The sequence below is a fragment of the Chaetodon auriga genome, chromosome 22 (assembly GCF_051107435.1).
Source record: "Chaetodon auriga isolate fChaAug3 chromosome 22, fChaAug3.hap1, whole genome shotgun sequence".
NCBI lineage: Eukaryota > Metazoa > Chordata > Actinopteri > Chaetodontiformes > Chaetodontidae > Chaetodon > Chaetodon auriga.
In genome coordinates this window covers 8317947-8337807 of record NC_135095.1, presented here as the reverse complement: position 1 = coordinate 8337807, position 19861 = coordinate 8317947, and the positions used below count along the sequence as shown (strand labels likewise).

General features: G+C 43.5%; 2 protein-coding genes across 2 annotated transcripts; one reads left to right on the top strand and one right to left on the bottom strand.

Moving 5' to 3' along the window:
• The first annotated feature begins 1897 nt into the window (after nucleotides 1-1897).
• On the top strand, nucleotides 1898-10717 carry wnt7ba (wingless-type MMTV integration site family, member 7Ba). Its single transcript, XM_076722038.1, has 4 exons — nucleotides 1898-2212; nucleotides 3461-3687; nucleotides 7109-7383; nucleotides 8406-10717. Exons 1-4 carry the CDS (start codon nucleotides 2130-2132, stop codon nucleotides 8883-8885), a joined length of 1065 nt encoding a protein of 354 aa, XP_076578153.1. The 5' UTR covers nucleotides 1898-2129; the 3' UTR covers nucleotides 8886-10717.
• Nucleotides 10610-19424, bottom strand: atxn10 (ataxin 10). Its single transcript, XM_076722037.1, has 11 exons — nucleotides 19278-19424; nucleotides 18614-18805; nucleotides 18219-18304; nucleotides 18041-18137; nucleotides 17698-17862; nucleotides 17466-17546; nucleotides 17054-17210; nucleotides 16723-16840; nucleotides 16191-16375; nucleotides 14225-14288; nucleotides 10610-12859 (listed from the first exon to the last, which is right to left on the bottom strand). Exons 1-11 carry the CDS (start codon nucleotides 19406-19408, stop codon nucleotides 12675-12677), a joined length of 1461 nt encoding a protein of 486 aa, XP_076578152.1. The 5' UTR covers nucleotides 19409-19424; the 3' UTR covers nucleotides 10610-12674.
• Nucleotides 19425-19861: the final 437 nt, after the last annotated feature.

Below are 19861 nucleotides of genomic sequence, written 5' to 3'. Positions count from 1 at the left end.
TCTCCTTGTCCAAGCTCAGAATGTCCCAATGTTCTGTCTCCAAAATGTCAGCAACAAGCAAAGAGAATATGTACTTTGTCCTTTGTCCGCCCTGTGAAGCAGACCTATAAAACTCATCGTCCTTTGAAGGTCCTGTGGAATTCCCTCCCATTGTACTTCTCTCGCTCTCTTTAAAGTTCCACAGCAAACAGTGATGTTTGCGAGGAACGTCTTTAAGAGGAAGAAACAGCAGAGATTCCTTTAGTCCCTGTTGGCTTTTCCATCTGATTGCACCTGGGCGCTTCAAAGAGTACATGGGTTTAACAAGAGTGCAAAACCTTGGAGAAAAATATTCTCACATACTGATTAATCACGAACTTTGCGAAGGGAAGGGAAAACAGTCTTGCAACAGCCGTTCCTCTCTCAATCAAAAAGTAGAGCTGGATAAATTACTGCTTGTATGTACCACAGCACTTGCTGAGCTCTCCGACATGAATTTTTAGCCAGATGCTTTGGAGCAATGACATTTCCTTCATGCTACCACATGAGGGCGTATTGCTGGTGATGCACCAGCAGAACATGGGAGCTGAAAGACCAAAGAGTCTCATCATCTGACTGTCTGAAGTATTTCGGTCAGCATCTGCTGAGCTGAAGAGCTAATGAGGGAAAAACTGAAACTCTGACACTTCAGTTCTAAGTCTAAATAAAGAAAAAGAGCATCAGGTGACACATTTCAAAACTCATGCATATATAAAAGTTGATCCTTTCACACATTCACAGTCTTCTCTCATCATCAGCCATTATTATCAATACTGATTTGTTTGGTGGTTATCTTCTCAACTTATCGATTTTGTCTATAGAGTGTCAGAAAGAGCTAAAAAAAAAAAAAAAGAAAGAGAAAAGAAAAAGTCCAAAAACACAAATGTATTCAGTTCACTACCAAATAAGGCAAAAGCCCCATCAAATTATCACATCAGAGAAGTTGCAGCTGATAAATTTTTGACATTTTTGCTCAAAAAATGACTGAAACAATGAATTCATGTTTCAAATAGTTGCAAAATAATTTTCTATCAGTAAAGAAATGCATTAATCGACTAATCACTTTGGCTCTGTTCTATACCTCTAGTCAAACTACATTTTACCAGCCTTGTTTTGTTCGAGCCCGCTTTGATCAACAAATGATCTTGAAACGTCAACAGAAATCCCAGAAGAAAAACAGAATTTGACATTATTTTCTCTCAGCAGGAGCTTTGTGTGACATGATAAATTGAGTCGTGTGTCATTTTTTGGTAAAATGTCACTAACATTTACTTATTCAGGGACAAGGAGGAAGATGTGACTTCATTATGGTTGACAATACTTGTTAGTTACTATACTCGTTCTTATACCGGCAAGAATTGTTATGTTAGCGTTTTATTGTTATATAAATGTACTTTTCCATGTAAAACCCATTCAAGTTGAGTTTTGGGTGGCATGGATGGTGGCATACTTGTACCCAGATAAATGACAGTGAATCAATCACAGCTGAAACAGGCCTGCACTTCTAATCAGAAGCAGCAAAAACCCAATATATGCATGTAAATACAGATGATACAACTTCACTACTTTGGGCCTCAGCAACAAAAAAACATTACTGAGAGGGCTGGATGGGGGGGAGAAAGAGGTGTGTCGGGGGTGGGGAGACGGGGTGATGCGGGGTGCAGACTCATCCCGGGGGCTGGTGTACCGGGAGAGGCCACTGTCTCCCACCCTTCCAATGCCACAACAGTCTCACTTTTGGAGACGTGCGTGGCACGTATCGTACATCCGGATCCCCATCTGCCCCCACCCTCTCTCGCGCTCCCCCCTCCCCCCCGTCTCTCACTCTTTTCCCACCCCGTCCTCTATCAGTCCAGGTGGCAGAGCGCACTTCGGCCGTGGGATGCAGCCTCTCATCTCCGACACATGGACAGCGGAGCTTGGAGCTGCCGCAGCGCGCCACGGCTCCACTAGCTGAAGACAGCACGTCTCAGCCGCGGAAAGAAGAGACGCTCTTTCGTTCTTATCCACTGGGACTTCAGATAAAAGGATATACTTGTTCGCCTCCTCCCTTTTCTTCTTATCTTTTCAAACCGCAAGAGAGCAGAACCAGTTGTGTTCGATGCGCAACCATGCTCATCATCTCGTCTCGCAGTGCGCTGCTGTCCGTCTACTACCCGCAGATCTTCCTCATCCTCACCAGCGGTAGCTACCTGTAGGTTTCTTATCAATGCACTTGCTTAACTCTGACGCAAGTCGGTTTGATTTGCTAGAAAGTAGCTGTGCCTTACGCGCAATTACGCACCGGGAAAACTCACGGTGAAGTTAGATCGCACCTCAAACGCATGAGCTGGTTGATGCAGGTGTTTTACGACGAAGAAATGCGCTCAACAGGATTATCACAGATAAAAATAAAAAGCCTCTAACGTATTGAATAAAGCAAACGGCCACATTGTTAATCTTTCTTGTGGCTATATTTCGTACTGCTGTGGCAGATTATTGTGGAAATGGAAAAAATGTAACTTGGAATATCCAGTCAACCAGAGTCTGGGAACGTGGGTAAGAAATGCGTGACTTGTGTCGTTTAATCATCTTATTCCACTATGGGACCACAGGCTACAAGAGCTGCGGATCTTATTCCCATAAAGTGAGCAGTTATGTCATTTTCATTCAAACATGGTGCCATAAATCGAGCAGTAATAAATAGTCAATGAAGACTTGCGAGGATGAAGCCAGTATTTAATCTGCATGATTCTTGCATGTTCTAATATGTGCGCAGATGATGAGAGAACCTGCCCTCGTGGATTTACACATTACACCAGAACCACTTTGTCATAGGAGCACCTCGTCAAACAAGGGCCATAATTGGAGAGCAGCATATGGAAAAGAGTCGTATTGGACGACTTCATGTTCTGCCTGTAGGCGCAGGCCCGAGTAATGAGCTCTTTCTTAGGGCATTAAAAGACCCAGGCCCCTCTCAAAGAGAATGATTGCTGCACCATGCATGCCTCTCATTCATAACATGGGCAGGTCCTGAAACTTAAAAATAGCTGTGGTGGTTCATGTTTTCTGTAACATAGAGGGGAGAGAGAGGCAGAAATGGACTAGATTTGGACCCAATTCTATAACTATTGTTCTCTTTCATGTCTTCATGAGGGCCCATTAGATGACGTTGGTGTGATGTGGGCTAAGGATGAATCCAGCAGAGTCTGCTCTTATCCTCTCATTTGGTTTGATCCTTGTGATCACGCACTGTCAACTGTCATGAAAAGTTTAGCAAAAATGCTGTTGCTTGTTAGAAACTTTTCCACAAATTGTAGGCAGGTAATGTTCAACCAGGGTACATTTTCTTGTTGCTTCATTTCTTATCAGTCCTCCCCTTTTTCCTTCTTAGAAAAGCAGCTGCTATCTCAATTTTTTTTTTGAAAGTCCCTCTCATTAATCGATGTTTCTCTCTGCCTAGGGCGCTGTCCTCTGTGGTAGCTCTAGGTGCTAACATCATCTGCAACAAGATCCCGGGACTGGCCCCCCGTCAGCGAGCCCTCTGCCAGAGCCGCCCTGACGCCATCATCGTCATTGGCGAAGGCGCCCAGCTGGGCATCAATGAGTGTCAGTACCAGTTCCGTTATGGCCGCTGGAACTGCTCGGCCCTGGGCGAGAGGACTGTCTTTGGACAAGAGCTGAGAGTAGGTCAGTCTGTCTGAAACTCAGCTTCTTTAGTTTTCATCAAGAGAGTTTAAAATACGTTCTTCTCAATATAGACAGCAGGAAGGTAGGCCGAGCGAGGGGAAGAAAGATGCTGAGGCCAGGGGTCCTAAATAAGGCTTCTCTGGCTTGTTTTTGGCATTTTTATGCCTATATGAGAGACTTCAACAGTTGATAGATGACTGGAAATGAGTGGAGAGAGATGGGAAATGATCTGCAACAAAGGACTCAAACTGGGGACACTGCGGTTCATGGTTGGCGCCTTAAACCCCTCGGCCAGGGGCCCACAAAGTAAATCCCTGGGCTGTATATATCAACATTTTCACGACAGTCAGTTAGATCAAACTAAATTTAGACACAACAAGCCTTGAGGTAGGAGTGTGGACTGTTGTGTGATCAGGACGACACGTCTCTCCTTTCGGTGTTGCTTTCATCTGCGGTGTGTCATCAGGTATGCTAATTGGCTTGACCTAACCAAAGTGAGCCGTATGGTTCGATCTCCCAGTCCTTGAAGTTGAAAGAGCTGTGCTACGGTATGCATGTTGATGAGCAAAGTTCAGCACTGCGGTTTGACATCGGCCCGTCTCCTCATTCTTCTCGAACCTCCTGTAACCGTCGTCAGTGGCATGAGAAAAAGCCGCAGCATAGCTCGACTAAGTGGCATGAAACAGACTTCGAGATGGGTGGCGAAGCTTTAATGAAAGCATTTTTGGAACACCACATGCAAGGACCACAATGGATTCTCTGCTTCGTTTAAACACTAACACAGAAAAACTGCAAGTAAAAGGCCTCGTTGGTGCCCCCAGAGGAGATTCGGTCCATTGTTCGTGTGTGACATCACTCTGCTTGCAACACACGTTGTCACAGCAAAGCAGCAATAAACGGAATGTGAAGACTTCCTTATGAAGCAGGGCTTCATGCCTGTCTGGGTGTGCCACCTCCTCAATTGAACCTACGCGATCTGCAAACACACAAACCAACACGTCTCCCTAGTTTTAGTCGACATTCTTCCCTGTTTTATTTCTCACAGAAGCCTGTTTGCTCCTAATGTCAACCTCTTATATAAATTGTATTTCAGTCCGAAATGTTTTGTTGCGGTCGTGCAGTGGGTTTGGAACCATGTTTAATCTAGCAGCTCTGGGAGCAATCACTTTCTTCTACACGGGAGACAGGCAGACAGACGTCTGGATCCCTTTATTTCTTTTGTCAGAGGAAATGTCTCTTTTCTCTTGTGGTGTGTAAACGAACTGGGGGAGACACTTTGGACCAAGTTTTGATCCTCATGTCCTCCCTATCAAGAGAGTTTTACCAAAAAAGAACTTTGTGGAAGACTAAATCTTACTAGATCTGTATAAAAACTAATTAGGTCTGTTAATGAACGTGAAAACTCAAATACTGAGCATGTCAGATTTCCTCAATTCTCAGTAAGATTGGTTTCTGTTTGCCATCTCTGTGCAAAAATGGAAACGCAAGCCAGGGCCATACCCCCTCTTGTGCCACTAATGTGCCATCCACTGCTTCATTTGATTGACCTGCTGGGCCTGTGAACTCATTAAGCATTGAGAAAGACCAGAGAGATTCATGCTAACCACTAATTGAAGTCAGCTCCAGCAGCTGGATGGCAACAATGGAACCCTGCATGCACTGCTGTACAATCAAAACAAATCACAGTGCAAGGAGATGGCTGTTTGGCTATTGCATGCGCCTGATGCCTTGAGAAATGCTCACCATACAATATATCTGAATGGGTCACGGATTTAGCCTGATGAGAGAAGACTTCAGAGTTTGTTATGAGTTATGGACCAGGGGAACCGCAGGCCCGATGGTTTCTGCGAGTGAGTTTGTCAGGTTGGAAGGGAGCCATAAGAATCGCCTCTACCAGAGACGCCATGCATTAATACTCAGGGCTGTTGAGAAGGACGAAGGCCCAGCATTATCCTGATTGGAGAGGGAGGATATCCTATTACCAATTGTAGTGCCAATAAATTCATTTCCCCCTCCACACCATAAATATAAATGTGTTTATTCTGAAGTTCAAATGGTGACATACAAAAGCTTGGAAACGTGCACATCTGAGTTAAGCCTGGCCACAGATTATTTCAACATGCAACACAGGAGTATCATTTGCTATAATAATGTGGACCGCCTAGGACAGACACAGAATGACACTTAAGCCGCGTGAGAAATTCCATTGATGAGAAACATTAAGACACAGCAGCTCCAGAAAAAAAAAGCTCCTCTAGTCAGCCAGTAGATGTCACTTGTGTTTTCTTCATTGTGCTGACTATTGCTGAAACAGCGTCTGACTCCTGATGCAGATTAGAGATATAAAACGAGGCAGAAAGAAAAAAAAAAAATCTGTGAATTCTTATGAGATTATATAGAAGCCCTGAACAACGCTCTGAATACCTCAAATTCAACCTCTGCCTCATTCAGTATTTAAAATGAAGTACGAGCACTACAATCTCCCCCTGAACTCCTGATGCTTGACATTAATAAATATAGGGTAAATAAGAGTACTTCAATATCCTCTCAGCAGTTAATATATACTCTATAAACTGATCCATCTCTAAATCAGTGACGCACTGCAGAATGGTGGCTGTCTTTTCCTGAAAGGAGCAGTGCAGCAACTTAGTATTGCACAATTATTTAACACGATTCTTTGGCATTTTGTCTTTATTGGAAAGCTGATTGTGTAGAAGCAGAAAGGAAATGAGGGACAAGAGAGAGACAAGCATGACATGCAGCTATAGTCCACCCACACAGGTGTTTTCACTTACTTGCCTGATTAGACCTCATCTTCAGACCATATAGGCTTGATTGACACTCCAGACCTCCTGTTAGTGTTTTTGCATGTGGCTGGGCGGGAGAAATTACACGGCCATTACTTTATATTGGTTAATGAAGTTTGGTTACCTCGTGTAGCTCCAGCATAGCTCTGCCCAACTTCCAACCTGAAAATAGGTCTGATTGGGCAGAATGAGCGTAAACAATGTGGGCGTGCAGTTCCTTTAAGAATGGTAGAAATCAATGCAGCAAAAGTCCAGTTAGTCTCAAGTTTAGTCTCTTAGTTTAGTAACTCTAATGACATCATCAGGGTTGTTTCACAGGAGATATTGTACAGCTGTTTTAACGGGCTGAGCAGCACTTCTGATGACAAGTCAGCTGCAATTCATGTGTAAAATCTGTGCTCCTTTAATGTGAAATGTGTTTTCCTTCACATAGGACGAAGGTCAAAACAAATCAAATCCTCCCGCTTGTAGCGTAGCAGCATGACTGTATGACAGGCATGCAGAGCACTGGGATTTCTGATTTTAGATCTACTCAATTGAAATAATGAGAGTACTTCTATTATGGTACTTTCCACTACTTTCCCCTCCAACTTAAATCCTTTTCTTCTCTTCAGGCAGCAGGGAGGCAGCATTCACTTATGCCATCACCGCAGCCGGAGTTGCCCACGCAGTTACCACGGCTTGTAGCCAAGGCAACCTCAGCCAGTGCGGCTGTGACCGTGAGAAGCAGGGCTACCACGACTACCAAGAGGACGGCTGGAAGTGGGGAGGCTGCTCGGCCGATGTCAAGTACGGCGTGGAGTTCTCGCGCCGCTTTGTAGACGCCCGTGAGATCAAGAAAAACGCCCGCCGGCTGATGAACCTGCACAACAATGAGGCAGGGCGAAAGGTAACATGAGCAAAGTCAATTTGAACGCACCAAGGACAAATATACAATACACCATGCAACACCACACTCAAGCATAAGGACATGCAACATTATGGAGGAAGAGGAAAATAGCTCAATTGGCCATAGATCATCCATGATTCTGTAAAATTGCTTGTGTATTTGCATCAGTTACTAGAAATGCATCAGCCCTAAACTGTACAAGTGCAGAAATGATTAAACAAAGCTCCTGCACACTAGAGTACAAGTGTGAGCGTGCGTGTGTGACAGAAATGCAACACTTGGCAGACGCAGCTGCCAAAATGGAGTTGTGCCACAGCCTCGACAGTCCATTCACCGAATTACCCGGCATTAAGTGAGGATATTAGAGGATATTATTGCAAGTCTCTCTCTCTTCCTTTCTCAGTGGCAGCACCAAAGACCGAGCTTCTGCACCACCGCACACACTGAGCCAACCAAAGTCTAGAGCAAACTCCCCCAGAATGTGATAGCCATGAAGGGGAGTGAGTGATTTGCGCAGTGTTCTGGACAAACAAGTTACAAGATGTTTTAATTGTGAGCTTTCTTTTGTCATGTTGGCATCAAGCTCAGTCACAAGGGCAAACAGTCACCTGTCAATACCGTCATCTGAGAGTATTTGTATGGCATTACAATATAAATCTGGCTCAAACCACAATGTAATTCTATATGGTTGCACAACAGCTCTGGTCAGTTTTCTCGGGCTGTCACGCCATTATGTGGTCTGAAGAAAGGTAAAGTTAATTAGAGACTACAGTCTTGGGTTATGAGTTATTTTCCCCAGGTTTTTGACACAAAGTTGGCACGCCGGTCAGCGTGCTGAAAGTTGAAGTGTCCGCAGAAAGCCCAGCTTACCAAAAGAGACAGATTTGAAGACTGTGCAATTGCCCCTGACTGTTTCAAATTCAAGCAACGCACGCGTGTGTGCATCACACAGAATCTATTCTCAGCTCTTCACTATCTCTTTTAATTCATACAGACCTAATTTCTACTCTCTGTGTGATCAGATCCTAGAGGAGAGGATGAAGCTGGAATGTAAGTGTCACGGCGTGTCCGGCTCCTGCACCACCAAGACCTGCTGGATCACCCTGCCAAAGTTCAGAGAGATTGGCTACCTGCTGAAGGAACGTTACAGTGACGCGGTTCAAGTAGAGCCGGTCCGGGCCTCGCGGCTCCGCCAGCCCTCCTTCCTACGGCTCAAAGAGGCTCGGGGCTACCAGAAGCCCACGGACACAGACCTGGTGTACCTGGAGCGCTCGCCAAACTATTGCGAAGAGGACACAGCCACAGGAAGCACGGGAACGCGGGGCAGGCTGTGCAACGGCACCTCGACCCACACAGACAGTTGTAACGTGATGTGCTGCGGCCGGGGCTACAACACGCACCACTACACGCGCATCTGGCAGTGCAACTGCAAGTTCCACTGGTGCTGCTTCGTCAAGTGCAACACCTGCAGTGAGAAATCAGAAGTCTTCACCTGCAAGTAGGGAATAAGGAAGTGGAGGGCGTGGGGAGAGGCTGGGGGGAGAAGGACGACGGCCAAAGATAAGAGGGGTTATGACAAAGTGGAATTTGAAGTGAAGGACTTGGAAGTATTTATTCAACAATTTGCACATTTTTACATCCTATTTTGTAATTCTTTAAAGAAAGGAACATGAGGTTTGGAGAGTGTTGGGGAAAAAAAGAGACACGAGTGATTAAAAAATCGTCAGACTGTGGTGCAGGTGAAAGGATTCGATGTTCCTTTCGCCTCCAGCAAAGCGACGTGTGGAAGACGACGTATTGCAAAGCTGTTACGCGCGAGAGGAAAAGCCAACAAAGACTATTGTTGGATCTTCAGAAGACTTTTGCAACGTGCCAACTGGAAACGCCGCGACAGCAGAGCGCTTCAGGCCGCCATGGACGAAGACTCCTGATGGAAGATGGCAGTGGAATACTTTCAACTGTATGCTCACACTGTATTCTGTTTGAACACTGAAAATAAAACAAAATTATTTATGTAAAAAATATCTTTCAAACCTAAAGTCTTATAGGACGGATTTAACACTTTTCCTCTTATATGATCTTCAATTGCTACTGATACATTTCCAGCTGGGAGTAACCAATTTTTGGTCACATGGACTCACATTTAGTCACATTTACAGCCACTAAACAGCAAAACCCTCTGCTATTTCATGTTTTATCCATTATCAGCTGTCAGTGGCGTATTTTGATATAGATTAGTTATTTTTCTGTTGCACTCACATAGTCACATTTCTTTCTTTTTCATGAGATATCAGTAATTTGGGGGGTTGTGCTATTGAGTGCTGTGCTGACATCTCTCTCATGGACATATCCCCCCCCACCCCCCTCAAGCCCAAGCCCTTTGTTACACCAAGAGCCAAAGAGGCAGAAAATATTCCCAAACTATTTTAAGCATCCAACATGTCAGTTTGAATGGCACTTTCCACCCTGAGCGTGTTCATTGTTTTGCTTTTCGGAGGGCTCTTGACTTCTGAGAAAAGCATGTAAGCCTCATTGGAACTCCATAGAGGTGCAATCAGGTTCAGATACATCCAACATTCCCATGAACGGCAGAGACGTGGAATTCCACATGATGGCCTCTGCTTACACAAGGCCTTCCAGCGCGGTTTAGGCCTGCCTGGGTGGATGGCATGTGCCCTAACCACACAGAAGGGGGTATGAGAGGATCAAAGGCCTCAAAGCTATTTTTGGACAGCACCCTTAATGTATTCAGAAATGTTTATTTAGGCTTTATATAACTTACAAAACAATTTGAAGAGTATATTTTTATATGAGGAACGTGGCACTTTATGTCATTTATAGATGGAAAAGAAAGTCACTATTTAAAAGTGTTTTCTAATGTCATTGTTTTCAGATTTGAGAGCTATAAATTATTTGGAATTTATGTCTTTGGATCAAAGTTCCTAAATTGTAAATACTCCACGTGTTTTACCAAAGTAGCCCGGATTGTCCATCTTGATATGATCCCTCACAATTCAACGTAGCTTATAAAAGGCGAGCGATTCATCAAATGTTGGAAAGTCAAGGACATTCTGTGGAAACCACTGTAAAGTATTTGAGTAACACAGCGGAAGCTTCAGCCGACCAGCTGTGCAGCGTTCGATCAAAGTGATTTCTGTGTTTCCGGTTGTCTTCATAGCGCTTTCAGTGACTCCGAACAACTGATGGTTGTGACTTCAAATACAGATAATTTAAGTTTCTTTATTTGTTCTGTGGCGAAATCAAAGTCTGCATCACTTACAAACATGGACAGTTGTATTTTTTCTTTTTTACCAATAAAATTTGAGCATCCTTTTTTAACGCCTCTTGAGTTTTATGTCACACGTGGCCTTTATTGGCCTTCTTAAAATAATTACAACAGCAGTTTTTCACACACACACAACACTTTATTATGCATTAAATAAACACGTTATCTGACCCAAACATGAAGCATATACTTTACACCCTGACAAAGTGTTTTTTTTTTGTTTTTGCTGAAGGCCAGTCAAACCAGAAGGCACAAACACAATATAGCAGAGGCCAGTGGTATAAAACGCTGATATGGGAAACAGCAGCACTTCTGGCCTTGGCTGATGTGGTGCTAATGTGTTAGGAGGTGAACAGACGGCCGCGGCCATGCCACCTAATTCAGCGCGGCTGACTCGCACAGCCTCTTTCCTGTGGGGCTGAAAAGCATTGCAGCCAGCCAGTCGAGCGCAAGTAACAGCTGTTTTGTTAGCTGTCTGAAATCCTGGGGACCGGAACCGCATAAGCTCCCTTCACTATGCCGGCGGATTGAGGGGAGAGTCCAGCCGATTGTTTCAATACATTTTGTCATTAAAAATCAGAGGCAGAGCAAACAGGGTGGAGCAGGGTGTGGGCAGGCCCGTAAAGCGCTGCATTGTTGAGGTGTCAGGACCGTTCAGCTTATCCAGCAACAGGAGGAGCAGGGAGGGATGTCATTCTGCAAACTAATGCTTCTGGTCTGATTCACTCACTCACCCTTCGGATGTACACATTCAGTATGCTTTCATGCATTGTATACTGATCCAGAATCGCTATCTCACAAACAGGCAAACACACAGCTGGAGCTCAATATAAAGCAAAGCATTTACTAAGTCTCTAAGAAAGTCTAGTAAAACTCAAATGTAACTTGTTTGGCGCAAAGAGAGGCGGTCTAAGGTGTAAAACATAACTCAGTGTTGTGAGTTTAAAGGTGGTAATGATCTATGCCGACATGCCATTCGACTACATGCCTTATCGATCTATAGTATTGTGCAACAGGAGAGAAATAGAAGCTGTGAAGAGTTAAGATGATATTCACTACACGATGTTGAGAGCATAACTTGTTACTGTTAGAACCTCAGTACAACACAAGAAGCCCTGCAAAGCAAGTATAGCTCATACTGTATACTGAGCATTGTTTTTACATGACAAAAACATGCATAGCTTCAGTTATTATTCGTTTTAGTATTGCATTACACTTAGCTGTCCTTAGATTATATTAATAATATTATGTCCGTTTAGATAAGCAGTTATTTTAAGCGTTAATGAGGGGAAAAAAAGAAGTCTTTCTCCCTCTGACAAAGACACCGCCGCTGAAATAGGTAAGGCGGTGAGGGGTTGATTACATCATATTTTGGTCATTCTCTCTTCCACGGTTACTGCAGAAGTCACTATGGGTCTGGGATTAAACCCCAACCCCTGCTGGTAACATCAGTGTCTGAGAAAAGCGAAAAGCCCAGACACTCCGGTGCTCTTTGTCTTTGGATTAAAACACAAAGCATCAGCCGAGCCAAAAGGCACCAGCATGGGCTCGCCACTCCCAAACACTTCATTTCCCGGAGTCGGGTCAAGACAAAACAAGAGCTCCTGCTTATATGCCTGGGGGACCCCATGGGCCTTTTGTGTATCAAGAATACCTTAAGCCCCATCTGGGCATGAGTGCAAGCATTACTGAGGTAGAAAAGTAATTAGACATACTTCTCTGATAGAAATATCTCATTCTAAAGCTGCTTAATCTAACACCAGTGTGGCTGTCAATTATTGTGGACAGGCACAGATTTTATGTGTTGTTAGTGGACATGTTATTCACCTGTAGATGAAGCTTAACTATTAGGTTACATTAAGGGGCTTGTAGTACAACAAGAGTGCATGTTCACACAAGCATTTATGTGTGCACATGTACCCTATGTCTTTCTAAATACTGCACATGAAAACCTGCTTGCAGGGGTGGAGGGCCTCTTCTCTCCTGGCTGTTTCCTCAAAGCTTTTCAAGAGTCTTTCCTCACAGTTTTGAGCAGCAGGCTTCCATCTCGCTCCTCCACCAGGAAACCCAACTCCCTGAGCGCAGAGTAGTCAGCGGTGCCACGGCGTTCCAGGGTGGCGACCAGCTCCTGGTTCTGCTTGTTGTGTTCTAGGAGGTTTCTGATGGCGAAGATGGCCCACTGGCTGATAACTAGAGGCATCTGGTTAAGGACAGCAATGCGACTGAAACACATCGTGCCTTCTTTTGGTATTTCTGAGCATGTTTTGTTTGTTTTTAGCCATGTTTTCTGGCAGTTATGTTATTTTAAAACAACTAAGCTCATTATCAATAGCTGATGTTCATAATCTTAAAAACAAGCATGGGCTTTTTCTTGTCATGCTCCAATATCATTTTAGATGACTATAAAACCAACACTATCGCTTTGCACCACTTTTAAAAGACCTTCACAAATTATATCCAACACTAGACATGAGCATGTGCAAGTCATTGGAACAGGAATGCATTCACAAAATGGACTTGATGAAAAAACACATAAACCATCTTTTTCTTAACAGAAACAAACGCTGACACCTGCATGTAAAGATGGACGGAGTGGCCATTGTGTGCAAGCATGTATGAGAGAGAGGCACGGGGACAAAGGCTCAGCTCAGACTATTGACCTGGTTAAAAGACAACCTGGCACGATGCCCTCTCTTTAGCCAGCTAATACCAACTGGTAGCAGGATGCCCACCGGGGGCTGGACATGAGAACGACTCAGGGGTTGCAGTTCAGTGACCGACAGTGTACTCCAAATAAAACAGAAATCAGTGTGTTCTCAAAGCCTCACAAACCTTCAACTTACAGTGCAGAGAGTTTTCACTGTATTAGACAAGCCAATGCCCAAATTCTTCAATAACTCCTATCTTTGTGGAGCTTAACCAGTGTTTCAGAGAGATGTTGATTCAAGTTTATGGTCATTTTTGAGGTTGTGTTTGTAATGCTGTTGTACTGGATTGCATCATATTGAGAGGTGTTTAAATATCCTTCCGCCCTCATGCAGGCAGGGGTCTGGCAAAACAGTAGAAACACATATCAAAATGCAATCTAATACAAAAACACCACTGTGGTCTCAATAATTACCATAGAATTGACTTAATCCTCTGTTACGGTGACAGACTTGACTTGAACGTTCTTCAAAACAAGAGGCAGCACTTACAAGCAGCCCGAAAGACGTCAATTCTGAGCACAACCAATCAGTGGATGCGGTTCACTGAAGATGCACTGAGAGGCGGTGAACGCTATGTGAAAACTTCAACAAGTTCGGTTGGCCAGCTCGCACGCAGACTGCAGCAATCAAAGCTTGATGCAACACTTACTTCTGGTTGCACACCCACCAGCTCTGCTGTGCAAACATGCCAAATTCAATTCTGCAAGTGCCAGAATAAGATACACAATGACTACAATGACTTCTGGGTAGAAATATGAACAATGATTTAGATAAACTTGAAATATATGTACATAAACACAGATGTGTTTGTATTTCCAGACCATCGACTTCTGTCAACAAAGGATACACGGGTTGTTGCTGTCTATGTTGCAGTTGTCCAAGATGAGGGGGATGCCTTCCAGTTCTCTCACCTGAGGAAACAAGTTCAGTAAGACGTAGAAGAATGGATTGGTAAAGATGTTTGTTTTCCCTTTCCATGTTTGGCATCACTGAAACTTTTCCAGTAGTTATGACAACTTAATACCAGGTCTGGAACAATACCTTTGATGACAAATATCTTAGCTCAATGGCAGCTAATTTCAGTATTTAATCAGTATCTTTCCTGACAGCCTCTCATAGCATTTTCACAGCAATAGATGAGAGCAGTATCAATAGCACCAGCAGGTTTCGCCACACAGTTCTGATGGCAGTGCTTTCTATGGCGTGGCAAAAGTGTAAGATTTGGTCCAGCAGTGCAGTCTAGCCAGTAATCACTTTTTAAAGAGAAACAGTACAAATTCATTTAAAGGCAAGAAATGCGTTGGACCTAAGTGTCCCTCACGTCCATGCAAAAGCAGCAGTGTGGTTGTGGGTTAATTTAAGACGGTCACAACATGGTGATCTGCTCTGTATCATGTGTCGCATTCTATAGGCTTAATTGTTGTCTTTGCTTGCTGTTGCCTTCCCCTTGCCGTTGTGGTTACCCTCCAAACATGCTGGTAGGAGTTCCGTAACAAGACGAAGTGCTGAGTTTGAGAAAATGTCATTTATACTGTCAAAGAAACAAAGTCGCTGACTATACAAGCACCCAGGTCTGCATTTTCCACTTTCAAAATGATTGTCTGAAGTTGCTTACATTATGTCCAAACCCATAAAGAGATGAATAACAAGCGACTGGACCCGGACTTCAGTCCGGTACACGCAGTTCAGCGCTTTGCATGCACATCTGAAATTACAATCTCTCCCAAAGGTGAACAGAATGACATTTGGTTTACTGGAAGAGATCTTAGTGAAAACAGATATGGGGTGATTTCTGACCACTGACAGACCACAGATCAGCATCCATAAATATTATAGAGAGGCCAACTGAGGGTGGCCATCCCACAAGCATTCCACAAATCTGTTTCTATTAAGTAGGACTGGGTCTATAATGTGCCATAGATAGAGGTCAACTCCTCCCCATCCCCTTTATTGTCTATCTGTGCTTTATGTTAATAGTGAGATGCTGACAGATGGCGATGGAGTGAAACTGATAAAATCGCTAAAGCGAGGGAGGGAATGGTTCACATTTCAGTGCAAAGCCAAACTGTTGTGTTGAAAGAGCTTGTGAGCTTGCAGTCGTAGAAACACACAGCCTCATGCTTCATTAGATGTTATGCTCATTTGTGGTCCTCAATCCTCAGGAGATCATGTGGTTTGATGCCCATTACTAGAACCTGCACTTTAAACATGCTAATTTAGTTCAGAAATAGGTCTGTCAAAGCAAAACAAGGGGGACCTTTCAAACCTCTTCTTGACTAATGAACCCAATGTGTTAGACTAAGGGTGCTTACTACATCTTAAAAGGCCCCAGATCCCATTAGAAGAGGGATCCCAGTAGATTAGAAAAAAAAATGTAATATCATTTCCCCTCATTACACCAGTAGTCATTTTGAAGAAGCTGATTTCGATCACATTTTCAACTGGCAGATATTTATATTGGATATGATATTACTAATAACAAGGCATATCACTGCGGGACATCCGAATAATAAAGGGTCTGATCTTTCCTTTGTGTTAACACCCGGTATTTTTAATGCATTCCCGTTACATTGAGAATAGATCTCTGTCCTCCAGAACAAAACCTGCGTGTGAGTAATCTGAGGTGGCATCAGATCAGCCCCAGACTTCCTTAAAAAAATCCTTCTCACATGCTCACTCTCTAAATGTGAACAAAAGCCTATGTTTCACCTTTGCCAATGTAGAATTCTTCCCTTGGTCTGGACCAAACTGAACTGAACTACAGGTGTGAAAACTCCCTCTTCTGTTCTTTCATCCATCCACTCATTCCAAACCTTGTTCTGGTTGTTGGTGTTGCTGTGACAGAGGTTTCCTATCAGCCTGATGAGGTGGGCCTTGAAGCTGATGACAGGGGAACTGGAGGAAGAGCCTCCGTCTCCACTGAAGGACGAGAAGTTTTGTGCAGCACTGAAAATATTCTTACTGGCCTTCCCTATGGCATGCACCTGCTCCAGGAGCTCTGCAGAGAAAATGCAAAGAGTGAAAAGCGGGAAAGCACAAAGAGTGGGGAGATGAAGAAAAGACATTGAATATACAGTAAACTTAAGTTCAAGTCATTACAGCAAATTACTCAGATAATGAATGTGGAATTATGAAATTTGATTTCTACAGTATATAAAATACAGTATATTAATTTACTATTGACATGTTGTTTAAGTACTGTGTTTTATTTGTGTCTGGCTGTTTCACCAAGTACAGTGTATTGTGTACAGATGACATATTTATCGTGCGATAGCCAAATTCAGCCTACAAAGTTCAGTTGTGAACCTGGTCAGAGAAGCTGTGAGAGTGTGTGTTTTCATTTACCAACAGTGGTCTTTAGAAGGTCAGGATGGTCCTGTAAGAACATGAACTGCCTGTGGTCTGAGGTCATCTCACACAGCACGTCCAGCAGACTTATCACTGTCAGTGCCTCCTGCAGGACCTACAGGGGATTGCAACAAGCAGGTGTCAATCACTTGAAGGAAGGATGTTGTGTGAGATCATGTTAGGGAGGGCATGCGTCAGTTAGAAAATGTAAAACTAAAACTGGAAAAAGCTTTCCAAATGTCACACACAGTTAACTGGCTTCATGTTCATGCCCCTCTGTGTTTTTGAGGCCTGGGGAAGATACACCAGTCACGTTAACTATCCGTACCTCATCACTGGAAGCAGAGCCAGTGGTGAGTGTTAGCACAGCTCCACAACCTTTCTGGAAGGAAGTAGCCAGGAAGCGAGCCACACTGGGAGGGACGCCACACTCCTCTGAGTCCTCCTCTCTTAACTGGGCGAAGAGTAGCTCTAATAGAGTAACTCTAAAATACACACACACACACACACACACACACACACACGTTGCAAATGATCAAATTCTGATTTATTTGTTTTACACAGCATCCTAACTTTTCTGGAATCAGGTTTGCACTCTCTATGTGTACTAAGTAGTACTCATAATAGGTAGTATTAGCTTTTTTGGGTACATCAACTTGCTGTTCTGCAGTATGAGAAAGGTCTTTTAGTAGAAGTTTAATTAGTTTCTGTGTAACTAAAGGGCGTTTTAAATAAAGTACCTTTCATGGTGAGACATCCCAGAGTACATACTCTCCACCAAAGCTGAGGACTTGAGGAAATGCTGGGTAGCAGTAAGAACCCTGACAATGAACAAATACCAAATAAAAACTTTACTGACAAATAGTAGGAGAACAGCTGGTAATACCTTGAAATGATATACACACAGCGAACTCCTTACACATATAAACTAACAACTGCTTTACACACACCAACACAGACACACAGGCTTACGTCCAGTCCAGGTCAGGTTGAGTCCTACAGAGCTCCATCACCCTGAGAGCAACATGGATGTTCTGCGGCTCAGACAGTTCTTCCACCTTGGTTTCATCCAGACATGTGTGGAGTACCATGGAGCCATAGTTTAACGCCTTCTCATCATCAACACTGAGCAGGTCCCTGTTGACATGTTTGGGTTCACTCAGTGTTAGGACAATTAGCTTGGCTACAAAGGTCTGTGTTGAAGCTTTCACACATACAAATACTGATACAGAATGTATATGAGTGTAAATTCTTTTCAAAAAGCGTTCCTTACTGTGTTGAAAACATAATTGTAACTGTGGCACACAAAACTTACAATAGAAGATTTGGGAAGCTCAGTTGCCAAATGTCATCTTTACACATTTGGTTTCCAACTGCCAAGTTACCAAGGAACTGGATCCCACAACGAAGTGCTGGAAGATTTGAAAAAAAAGAAAAAAAAAATCAGTGTCAAAAACATTTACTAAGTACCAATCACCTAATTTTTGACTTACGTTCACATATGTCATCTCTGCTCTCCAAGTCTACGGTCAGAAGGAGGCTCAGGACTTGGAGAGATACCTCAATAAAGCCAAGTTCCCTGAGAAAAAAAAGAATTATATCATTAAATGGGGTATGTTCAGTTGCTGCCTTGCTTAGGGCACAGTAACGTGAACAAATACTGCATAATGTAATCGAGCACAATAGCACTAAAATAACACCCACAACTTTGTAACATACAGTTAAATGCTGGTTGAGAGTGTAAGTTTTTAACTCTACAATCTGTGATGTTCCTAGATCTTTCCCATATTCTCCCATGTACTAATCCTGAGTCCTTGATCTTTGAATCTGACGAACACCGTGCTAGTTTCATAATCTTTCCCACTATCTGCATTGTGTCTCGAATTACCTGAGCAGACTCTGGTTGCGAGTGCTCTGCACGCAGGCGTTCCTCTGAGCCCTGAAGCACTCAGCGGTCAACTGCAGCTGCAGGGGGACAGACTGCAAGTCCTGATCCTCACTGCTGACAGCCTGCAGCTCATCACGCAGTTGGGAAAAGACCTTTAAAAGAATGGAGAATGCCTCCGCCTCCACAGCATCTCTGGGAAAAACATAAGGATGACAGCATGGTTACTTTGGTGCCGAGCCAGGGGCAAATGTAGGAAGCTGAACAGCCATTTTAGTTTGTCAAACACAAGTGTAGCTAATAACATTATCAAATTCTGCTTTGCATTGTAATGACTGCCGCAAGTGTCCTGCCATGACGACTCAACACTTAAAGAGCCACAGAGAGCTTTGACAGGCATCCTTTGACTTACACAACTGTTGGAATTAATCGGTCAGAGAAGTGAATACGTCTTAGTCAGCTATATTGCGGCTAGATGGCAATATGAACTTTCACTTTACTGTTAAACACAGAAACGACAACAAACGGGCCTGAATAATAGCAGCAGTAAAGAACCCGTAACGTTAAATTACGCTGGGCGTAATATTTCTCAGTACGTAGCTGCTTAGCCGATGAGCTAACACCCACAGTTTCCACATAAATATGCGGTAAATGGCTTAGTTCACACCTGTATTCCTTGTCCCGTAACGTAGTCGTAAATGTTTTTAAAAGCCGCAAGTGTTCAGGGCAGTGTTTTTCATTCAAAATGCCAGCGAAAGATGCTGAGATGTCCAAGTTGCTGTTGATGTTAGCTGCCATGTTTCCCTGATTCACGCGGAGTGGGTGGGACGTCCGGATGCAGTCTAACAAGCTATTGGTTCAATGCAGGATAAAGGCGGAGTCAGAGCATGTGCTGGTGTTATTGCACAGCTTCCGAGAAGACAGTCATGGCCGTGGAGGATGTCATGTGTCAGTGTCAAAAATACTGAAAGAGACACACTAAAGTGAGAACTCTGAAAATGTTATTAATTCTTTAACAGTGGGTTAACAGTGGTGGGAAGTAAGAAGATACATTTTCTCCAGTATTGTACGTACTTTTTTAACCTGCTTTTTACTCCACTACATTGAGATTATACCAAAAATATAATGAATTAATAAATTTTGATGTATTATTAAGATAAACCTTGATTGATCCCAGGGTTAAATTAACAAGCTACCCACCAATATATGAAGTAATAAAAATCAGCCCCACCTTTATAGGCTACAACATTA

Excerpts from the sequence above, each read along its gene's own strand:
- wnt7ba (XM_076722038.1), top strand. The coding sequence starts at position 2,130 with ATGCTCATCATCTCGTCTCGCAGTGCGCTGCTGTCCGTCTACTACCCG. Across the intron at positions 2,213-3,460 it reads CTCACCAGCGGTAGCTACCT|GGCGCTGTCCTCTGTGGTAG; the intron begins GTAGGTTTCTTA and ends CTCTCTGCCTAG. Across the intron at positions 7,384-8,405 it reads ACAATGAGGCAGGGCGAAAG|ATCCTAGAGGAGAGGATGAA; the intron begins GTAACATGAGCA and ends CTGTGTGATCAG.
- atxn10 (XM_076722037.1), bottom strand. The coding sequence starts at position 19,408 with ATGGCAGCTAACATCAACAGCAACTTGGACATCTCAGCATCTTTCGCT. Across the intron at positions 18,305-18,613 it reads CGCAACCAGAGTCTGCTCAG|GGAACTTGGCTTTATTGAGG; the intron begins GTAATTCGAGAC and ends TTTTTTTCTCAG. Across the intron at positions 17,211-17,465 it reads GGGATGTCTCACCATGAAAG|AGTTACTCTATTAGAGCTAC; the intron begins GTACTTTATTTA and ends TGTGTATTTTAG.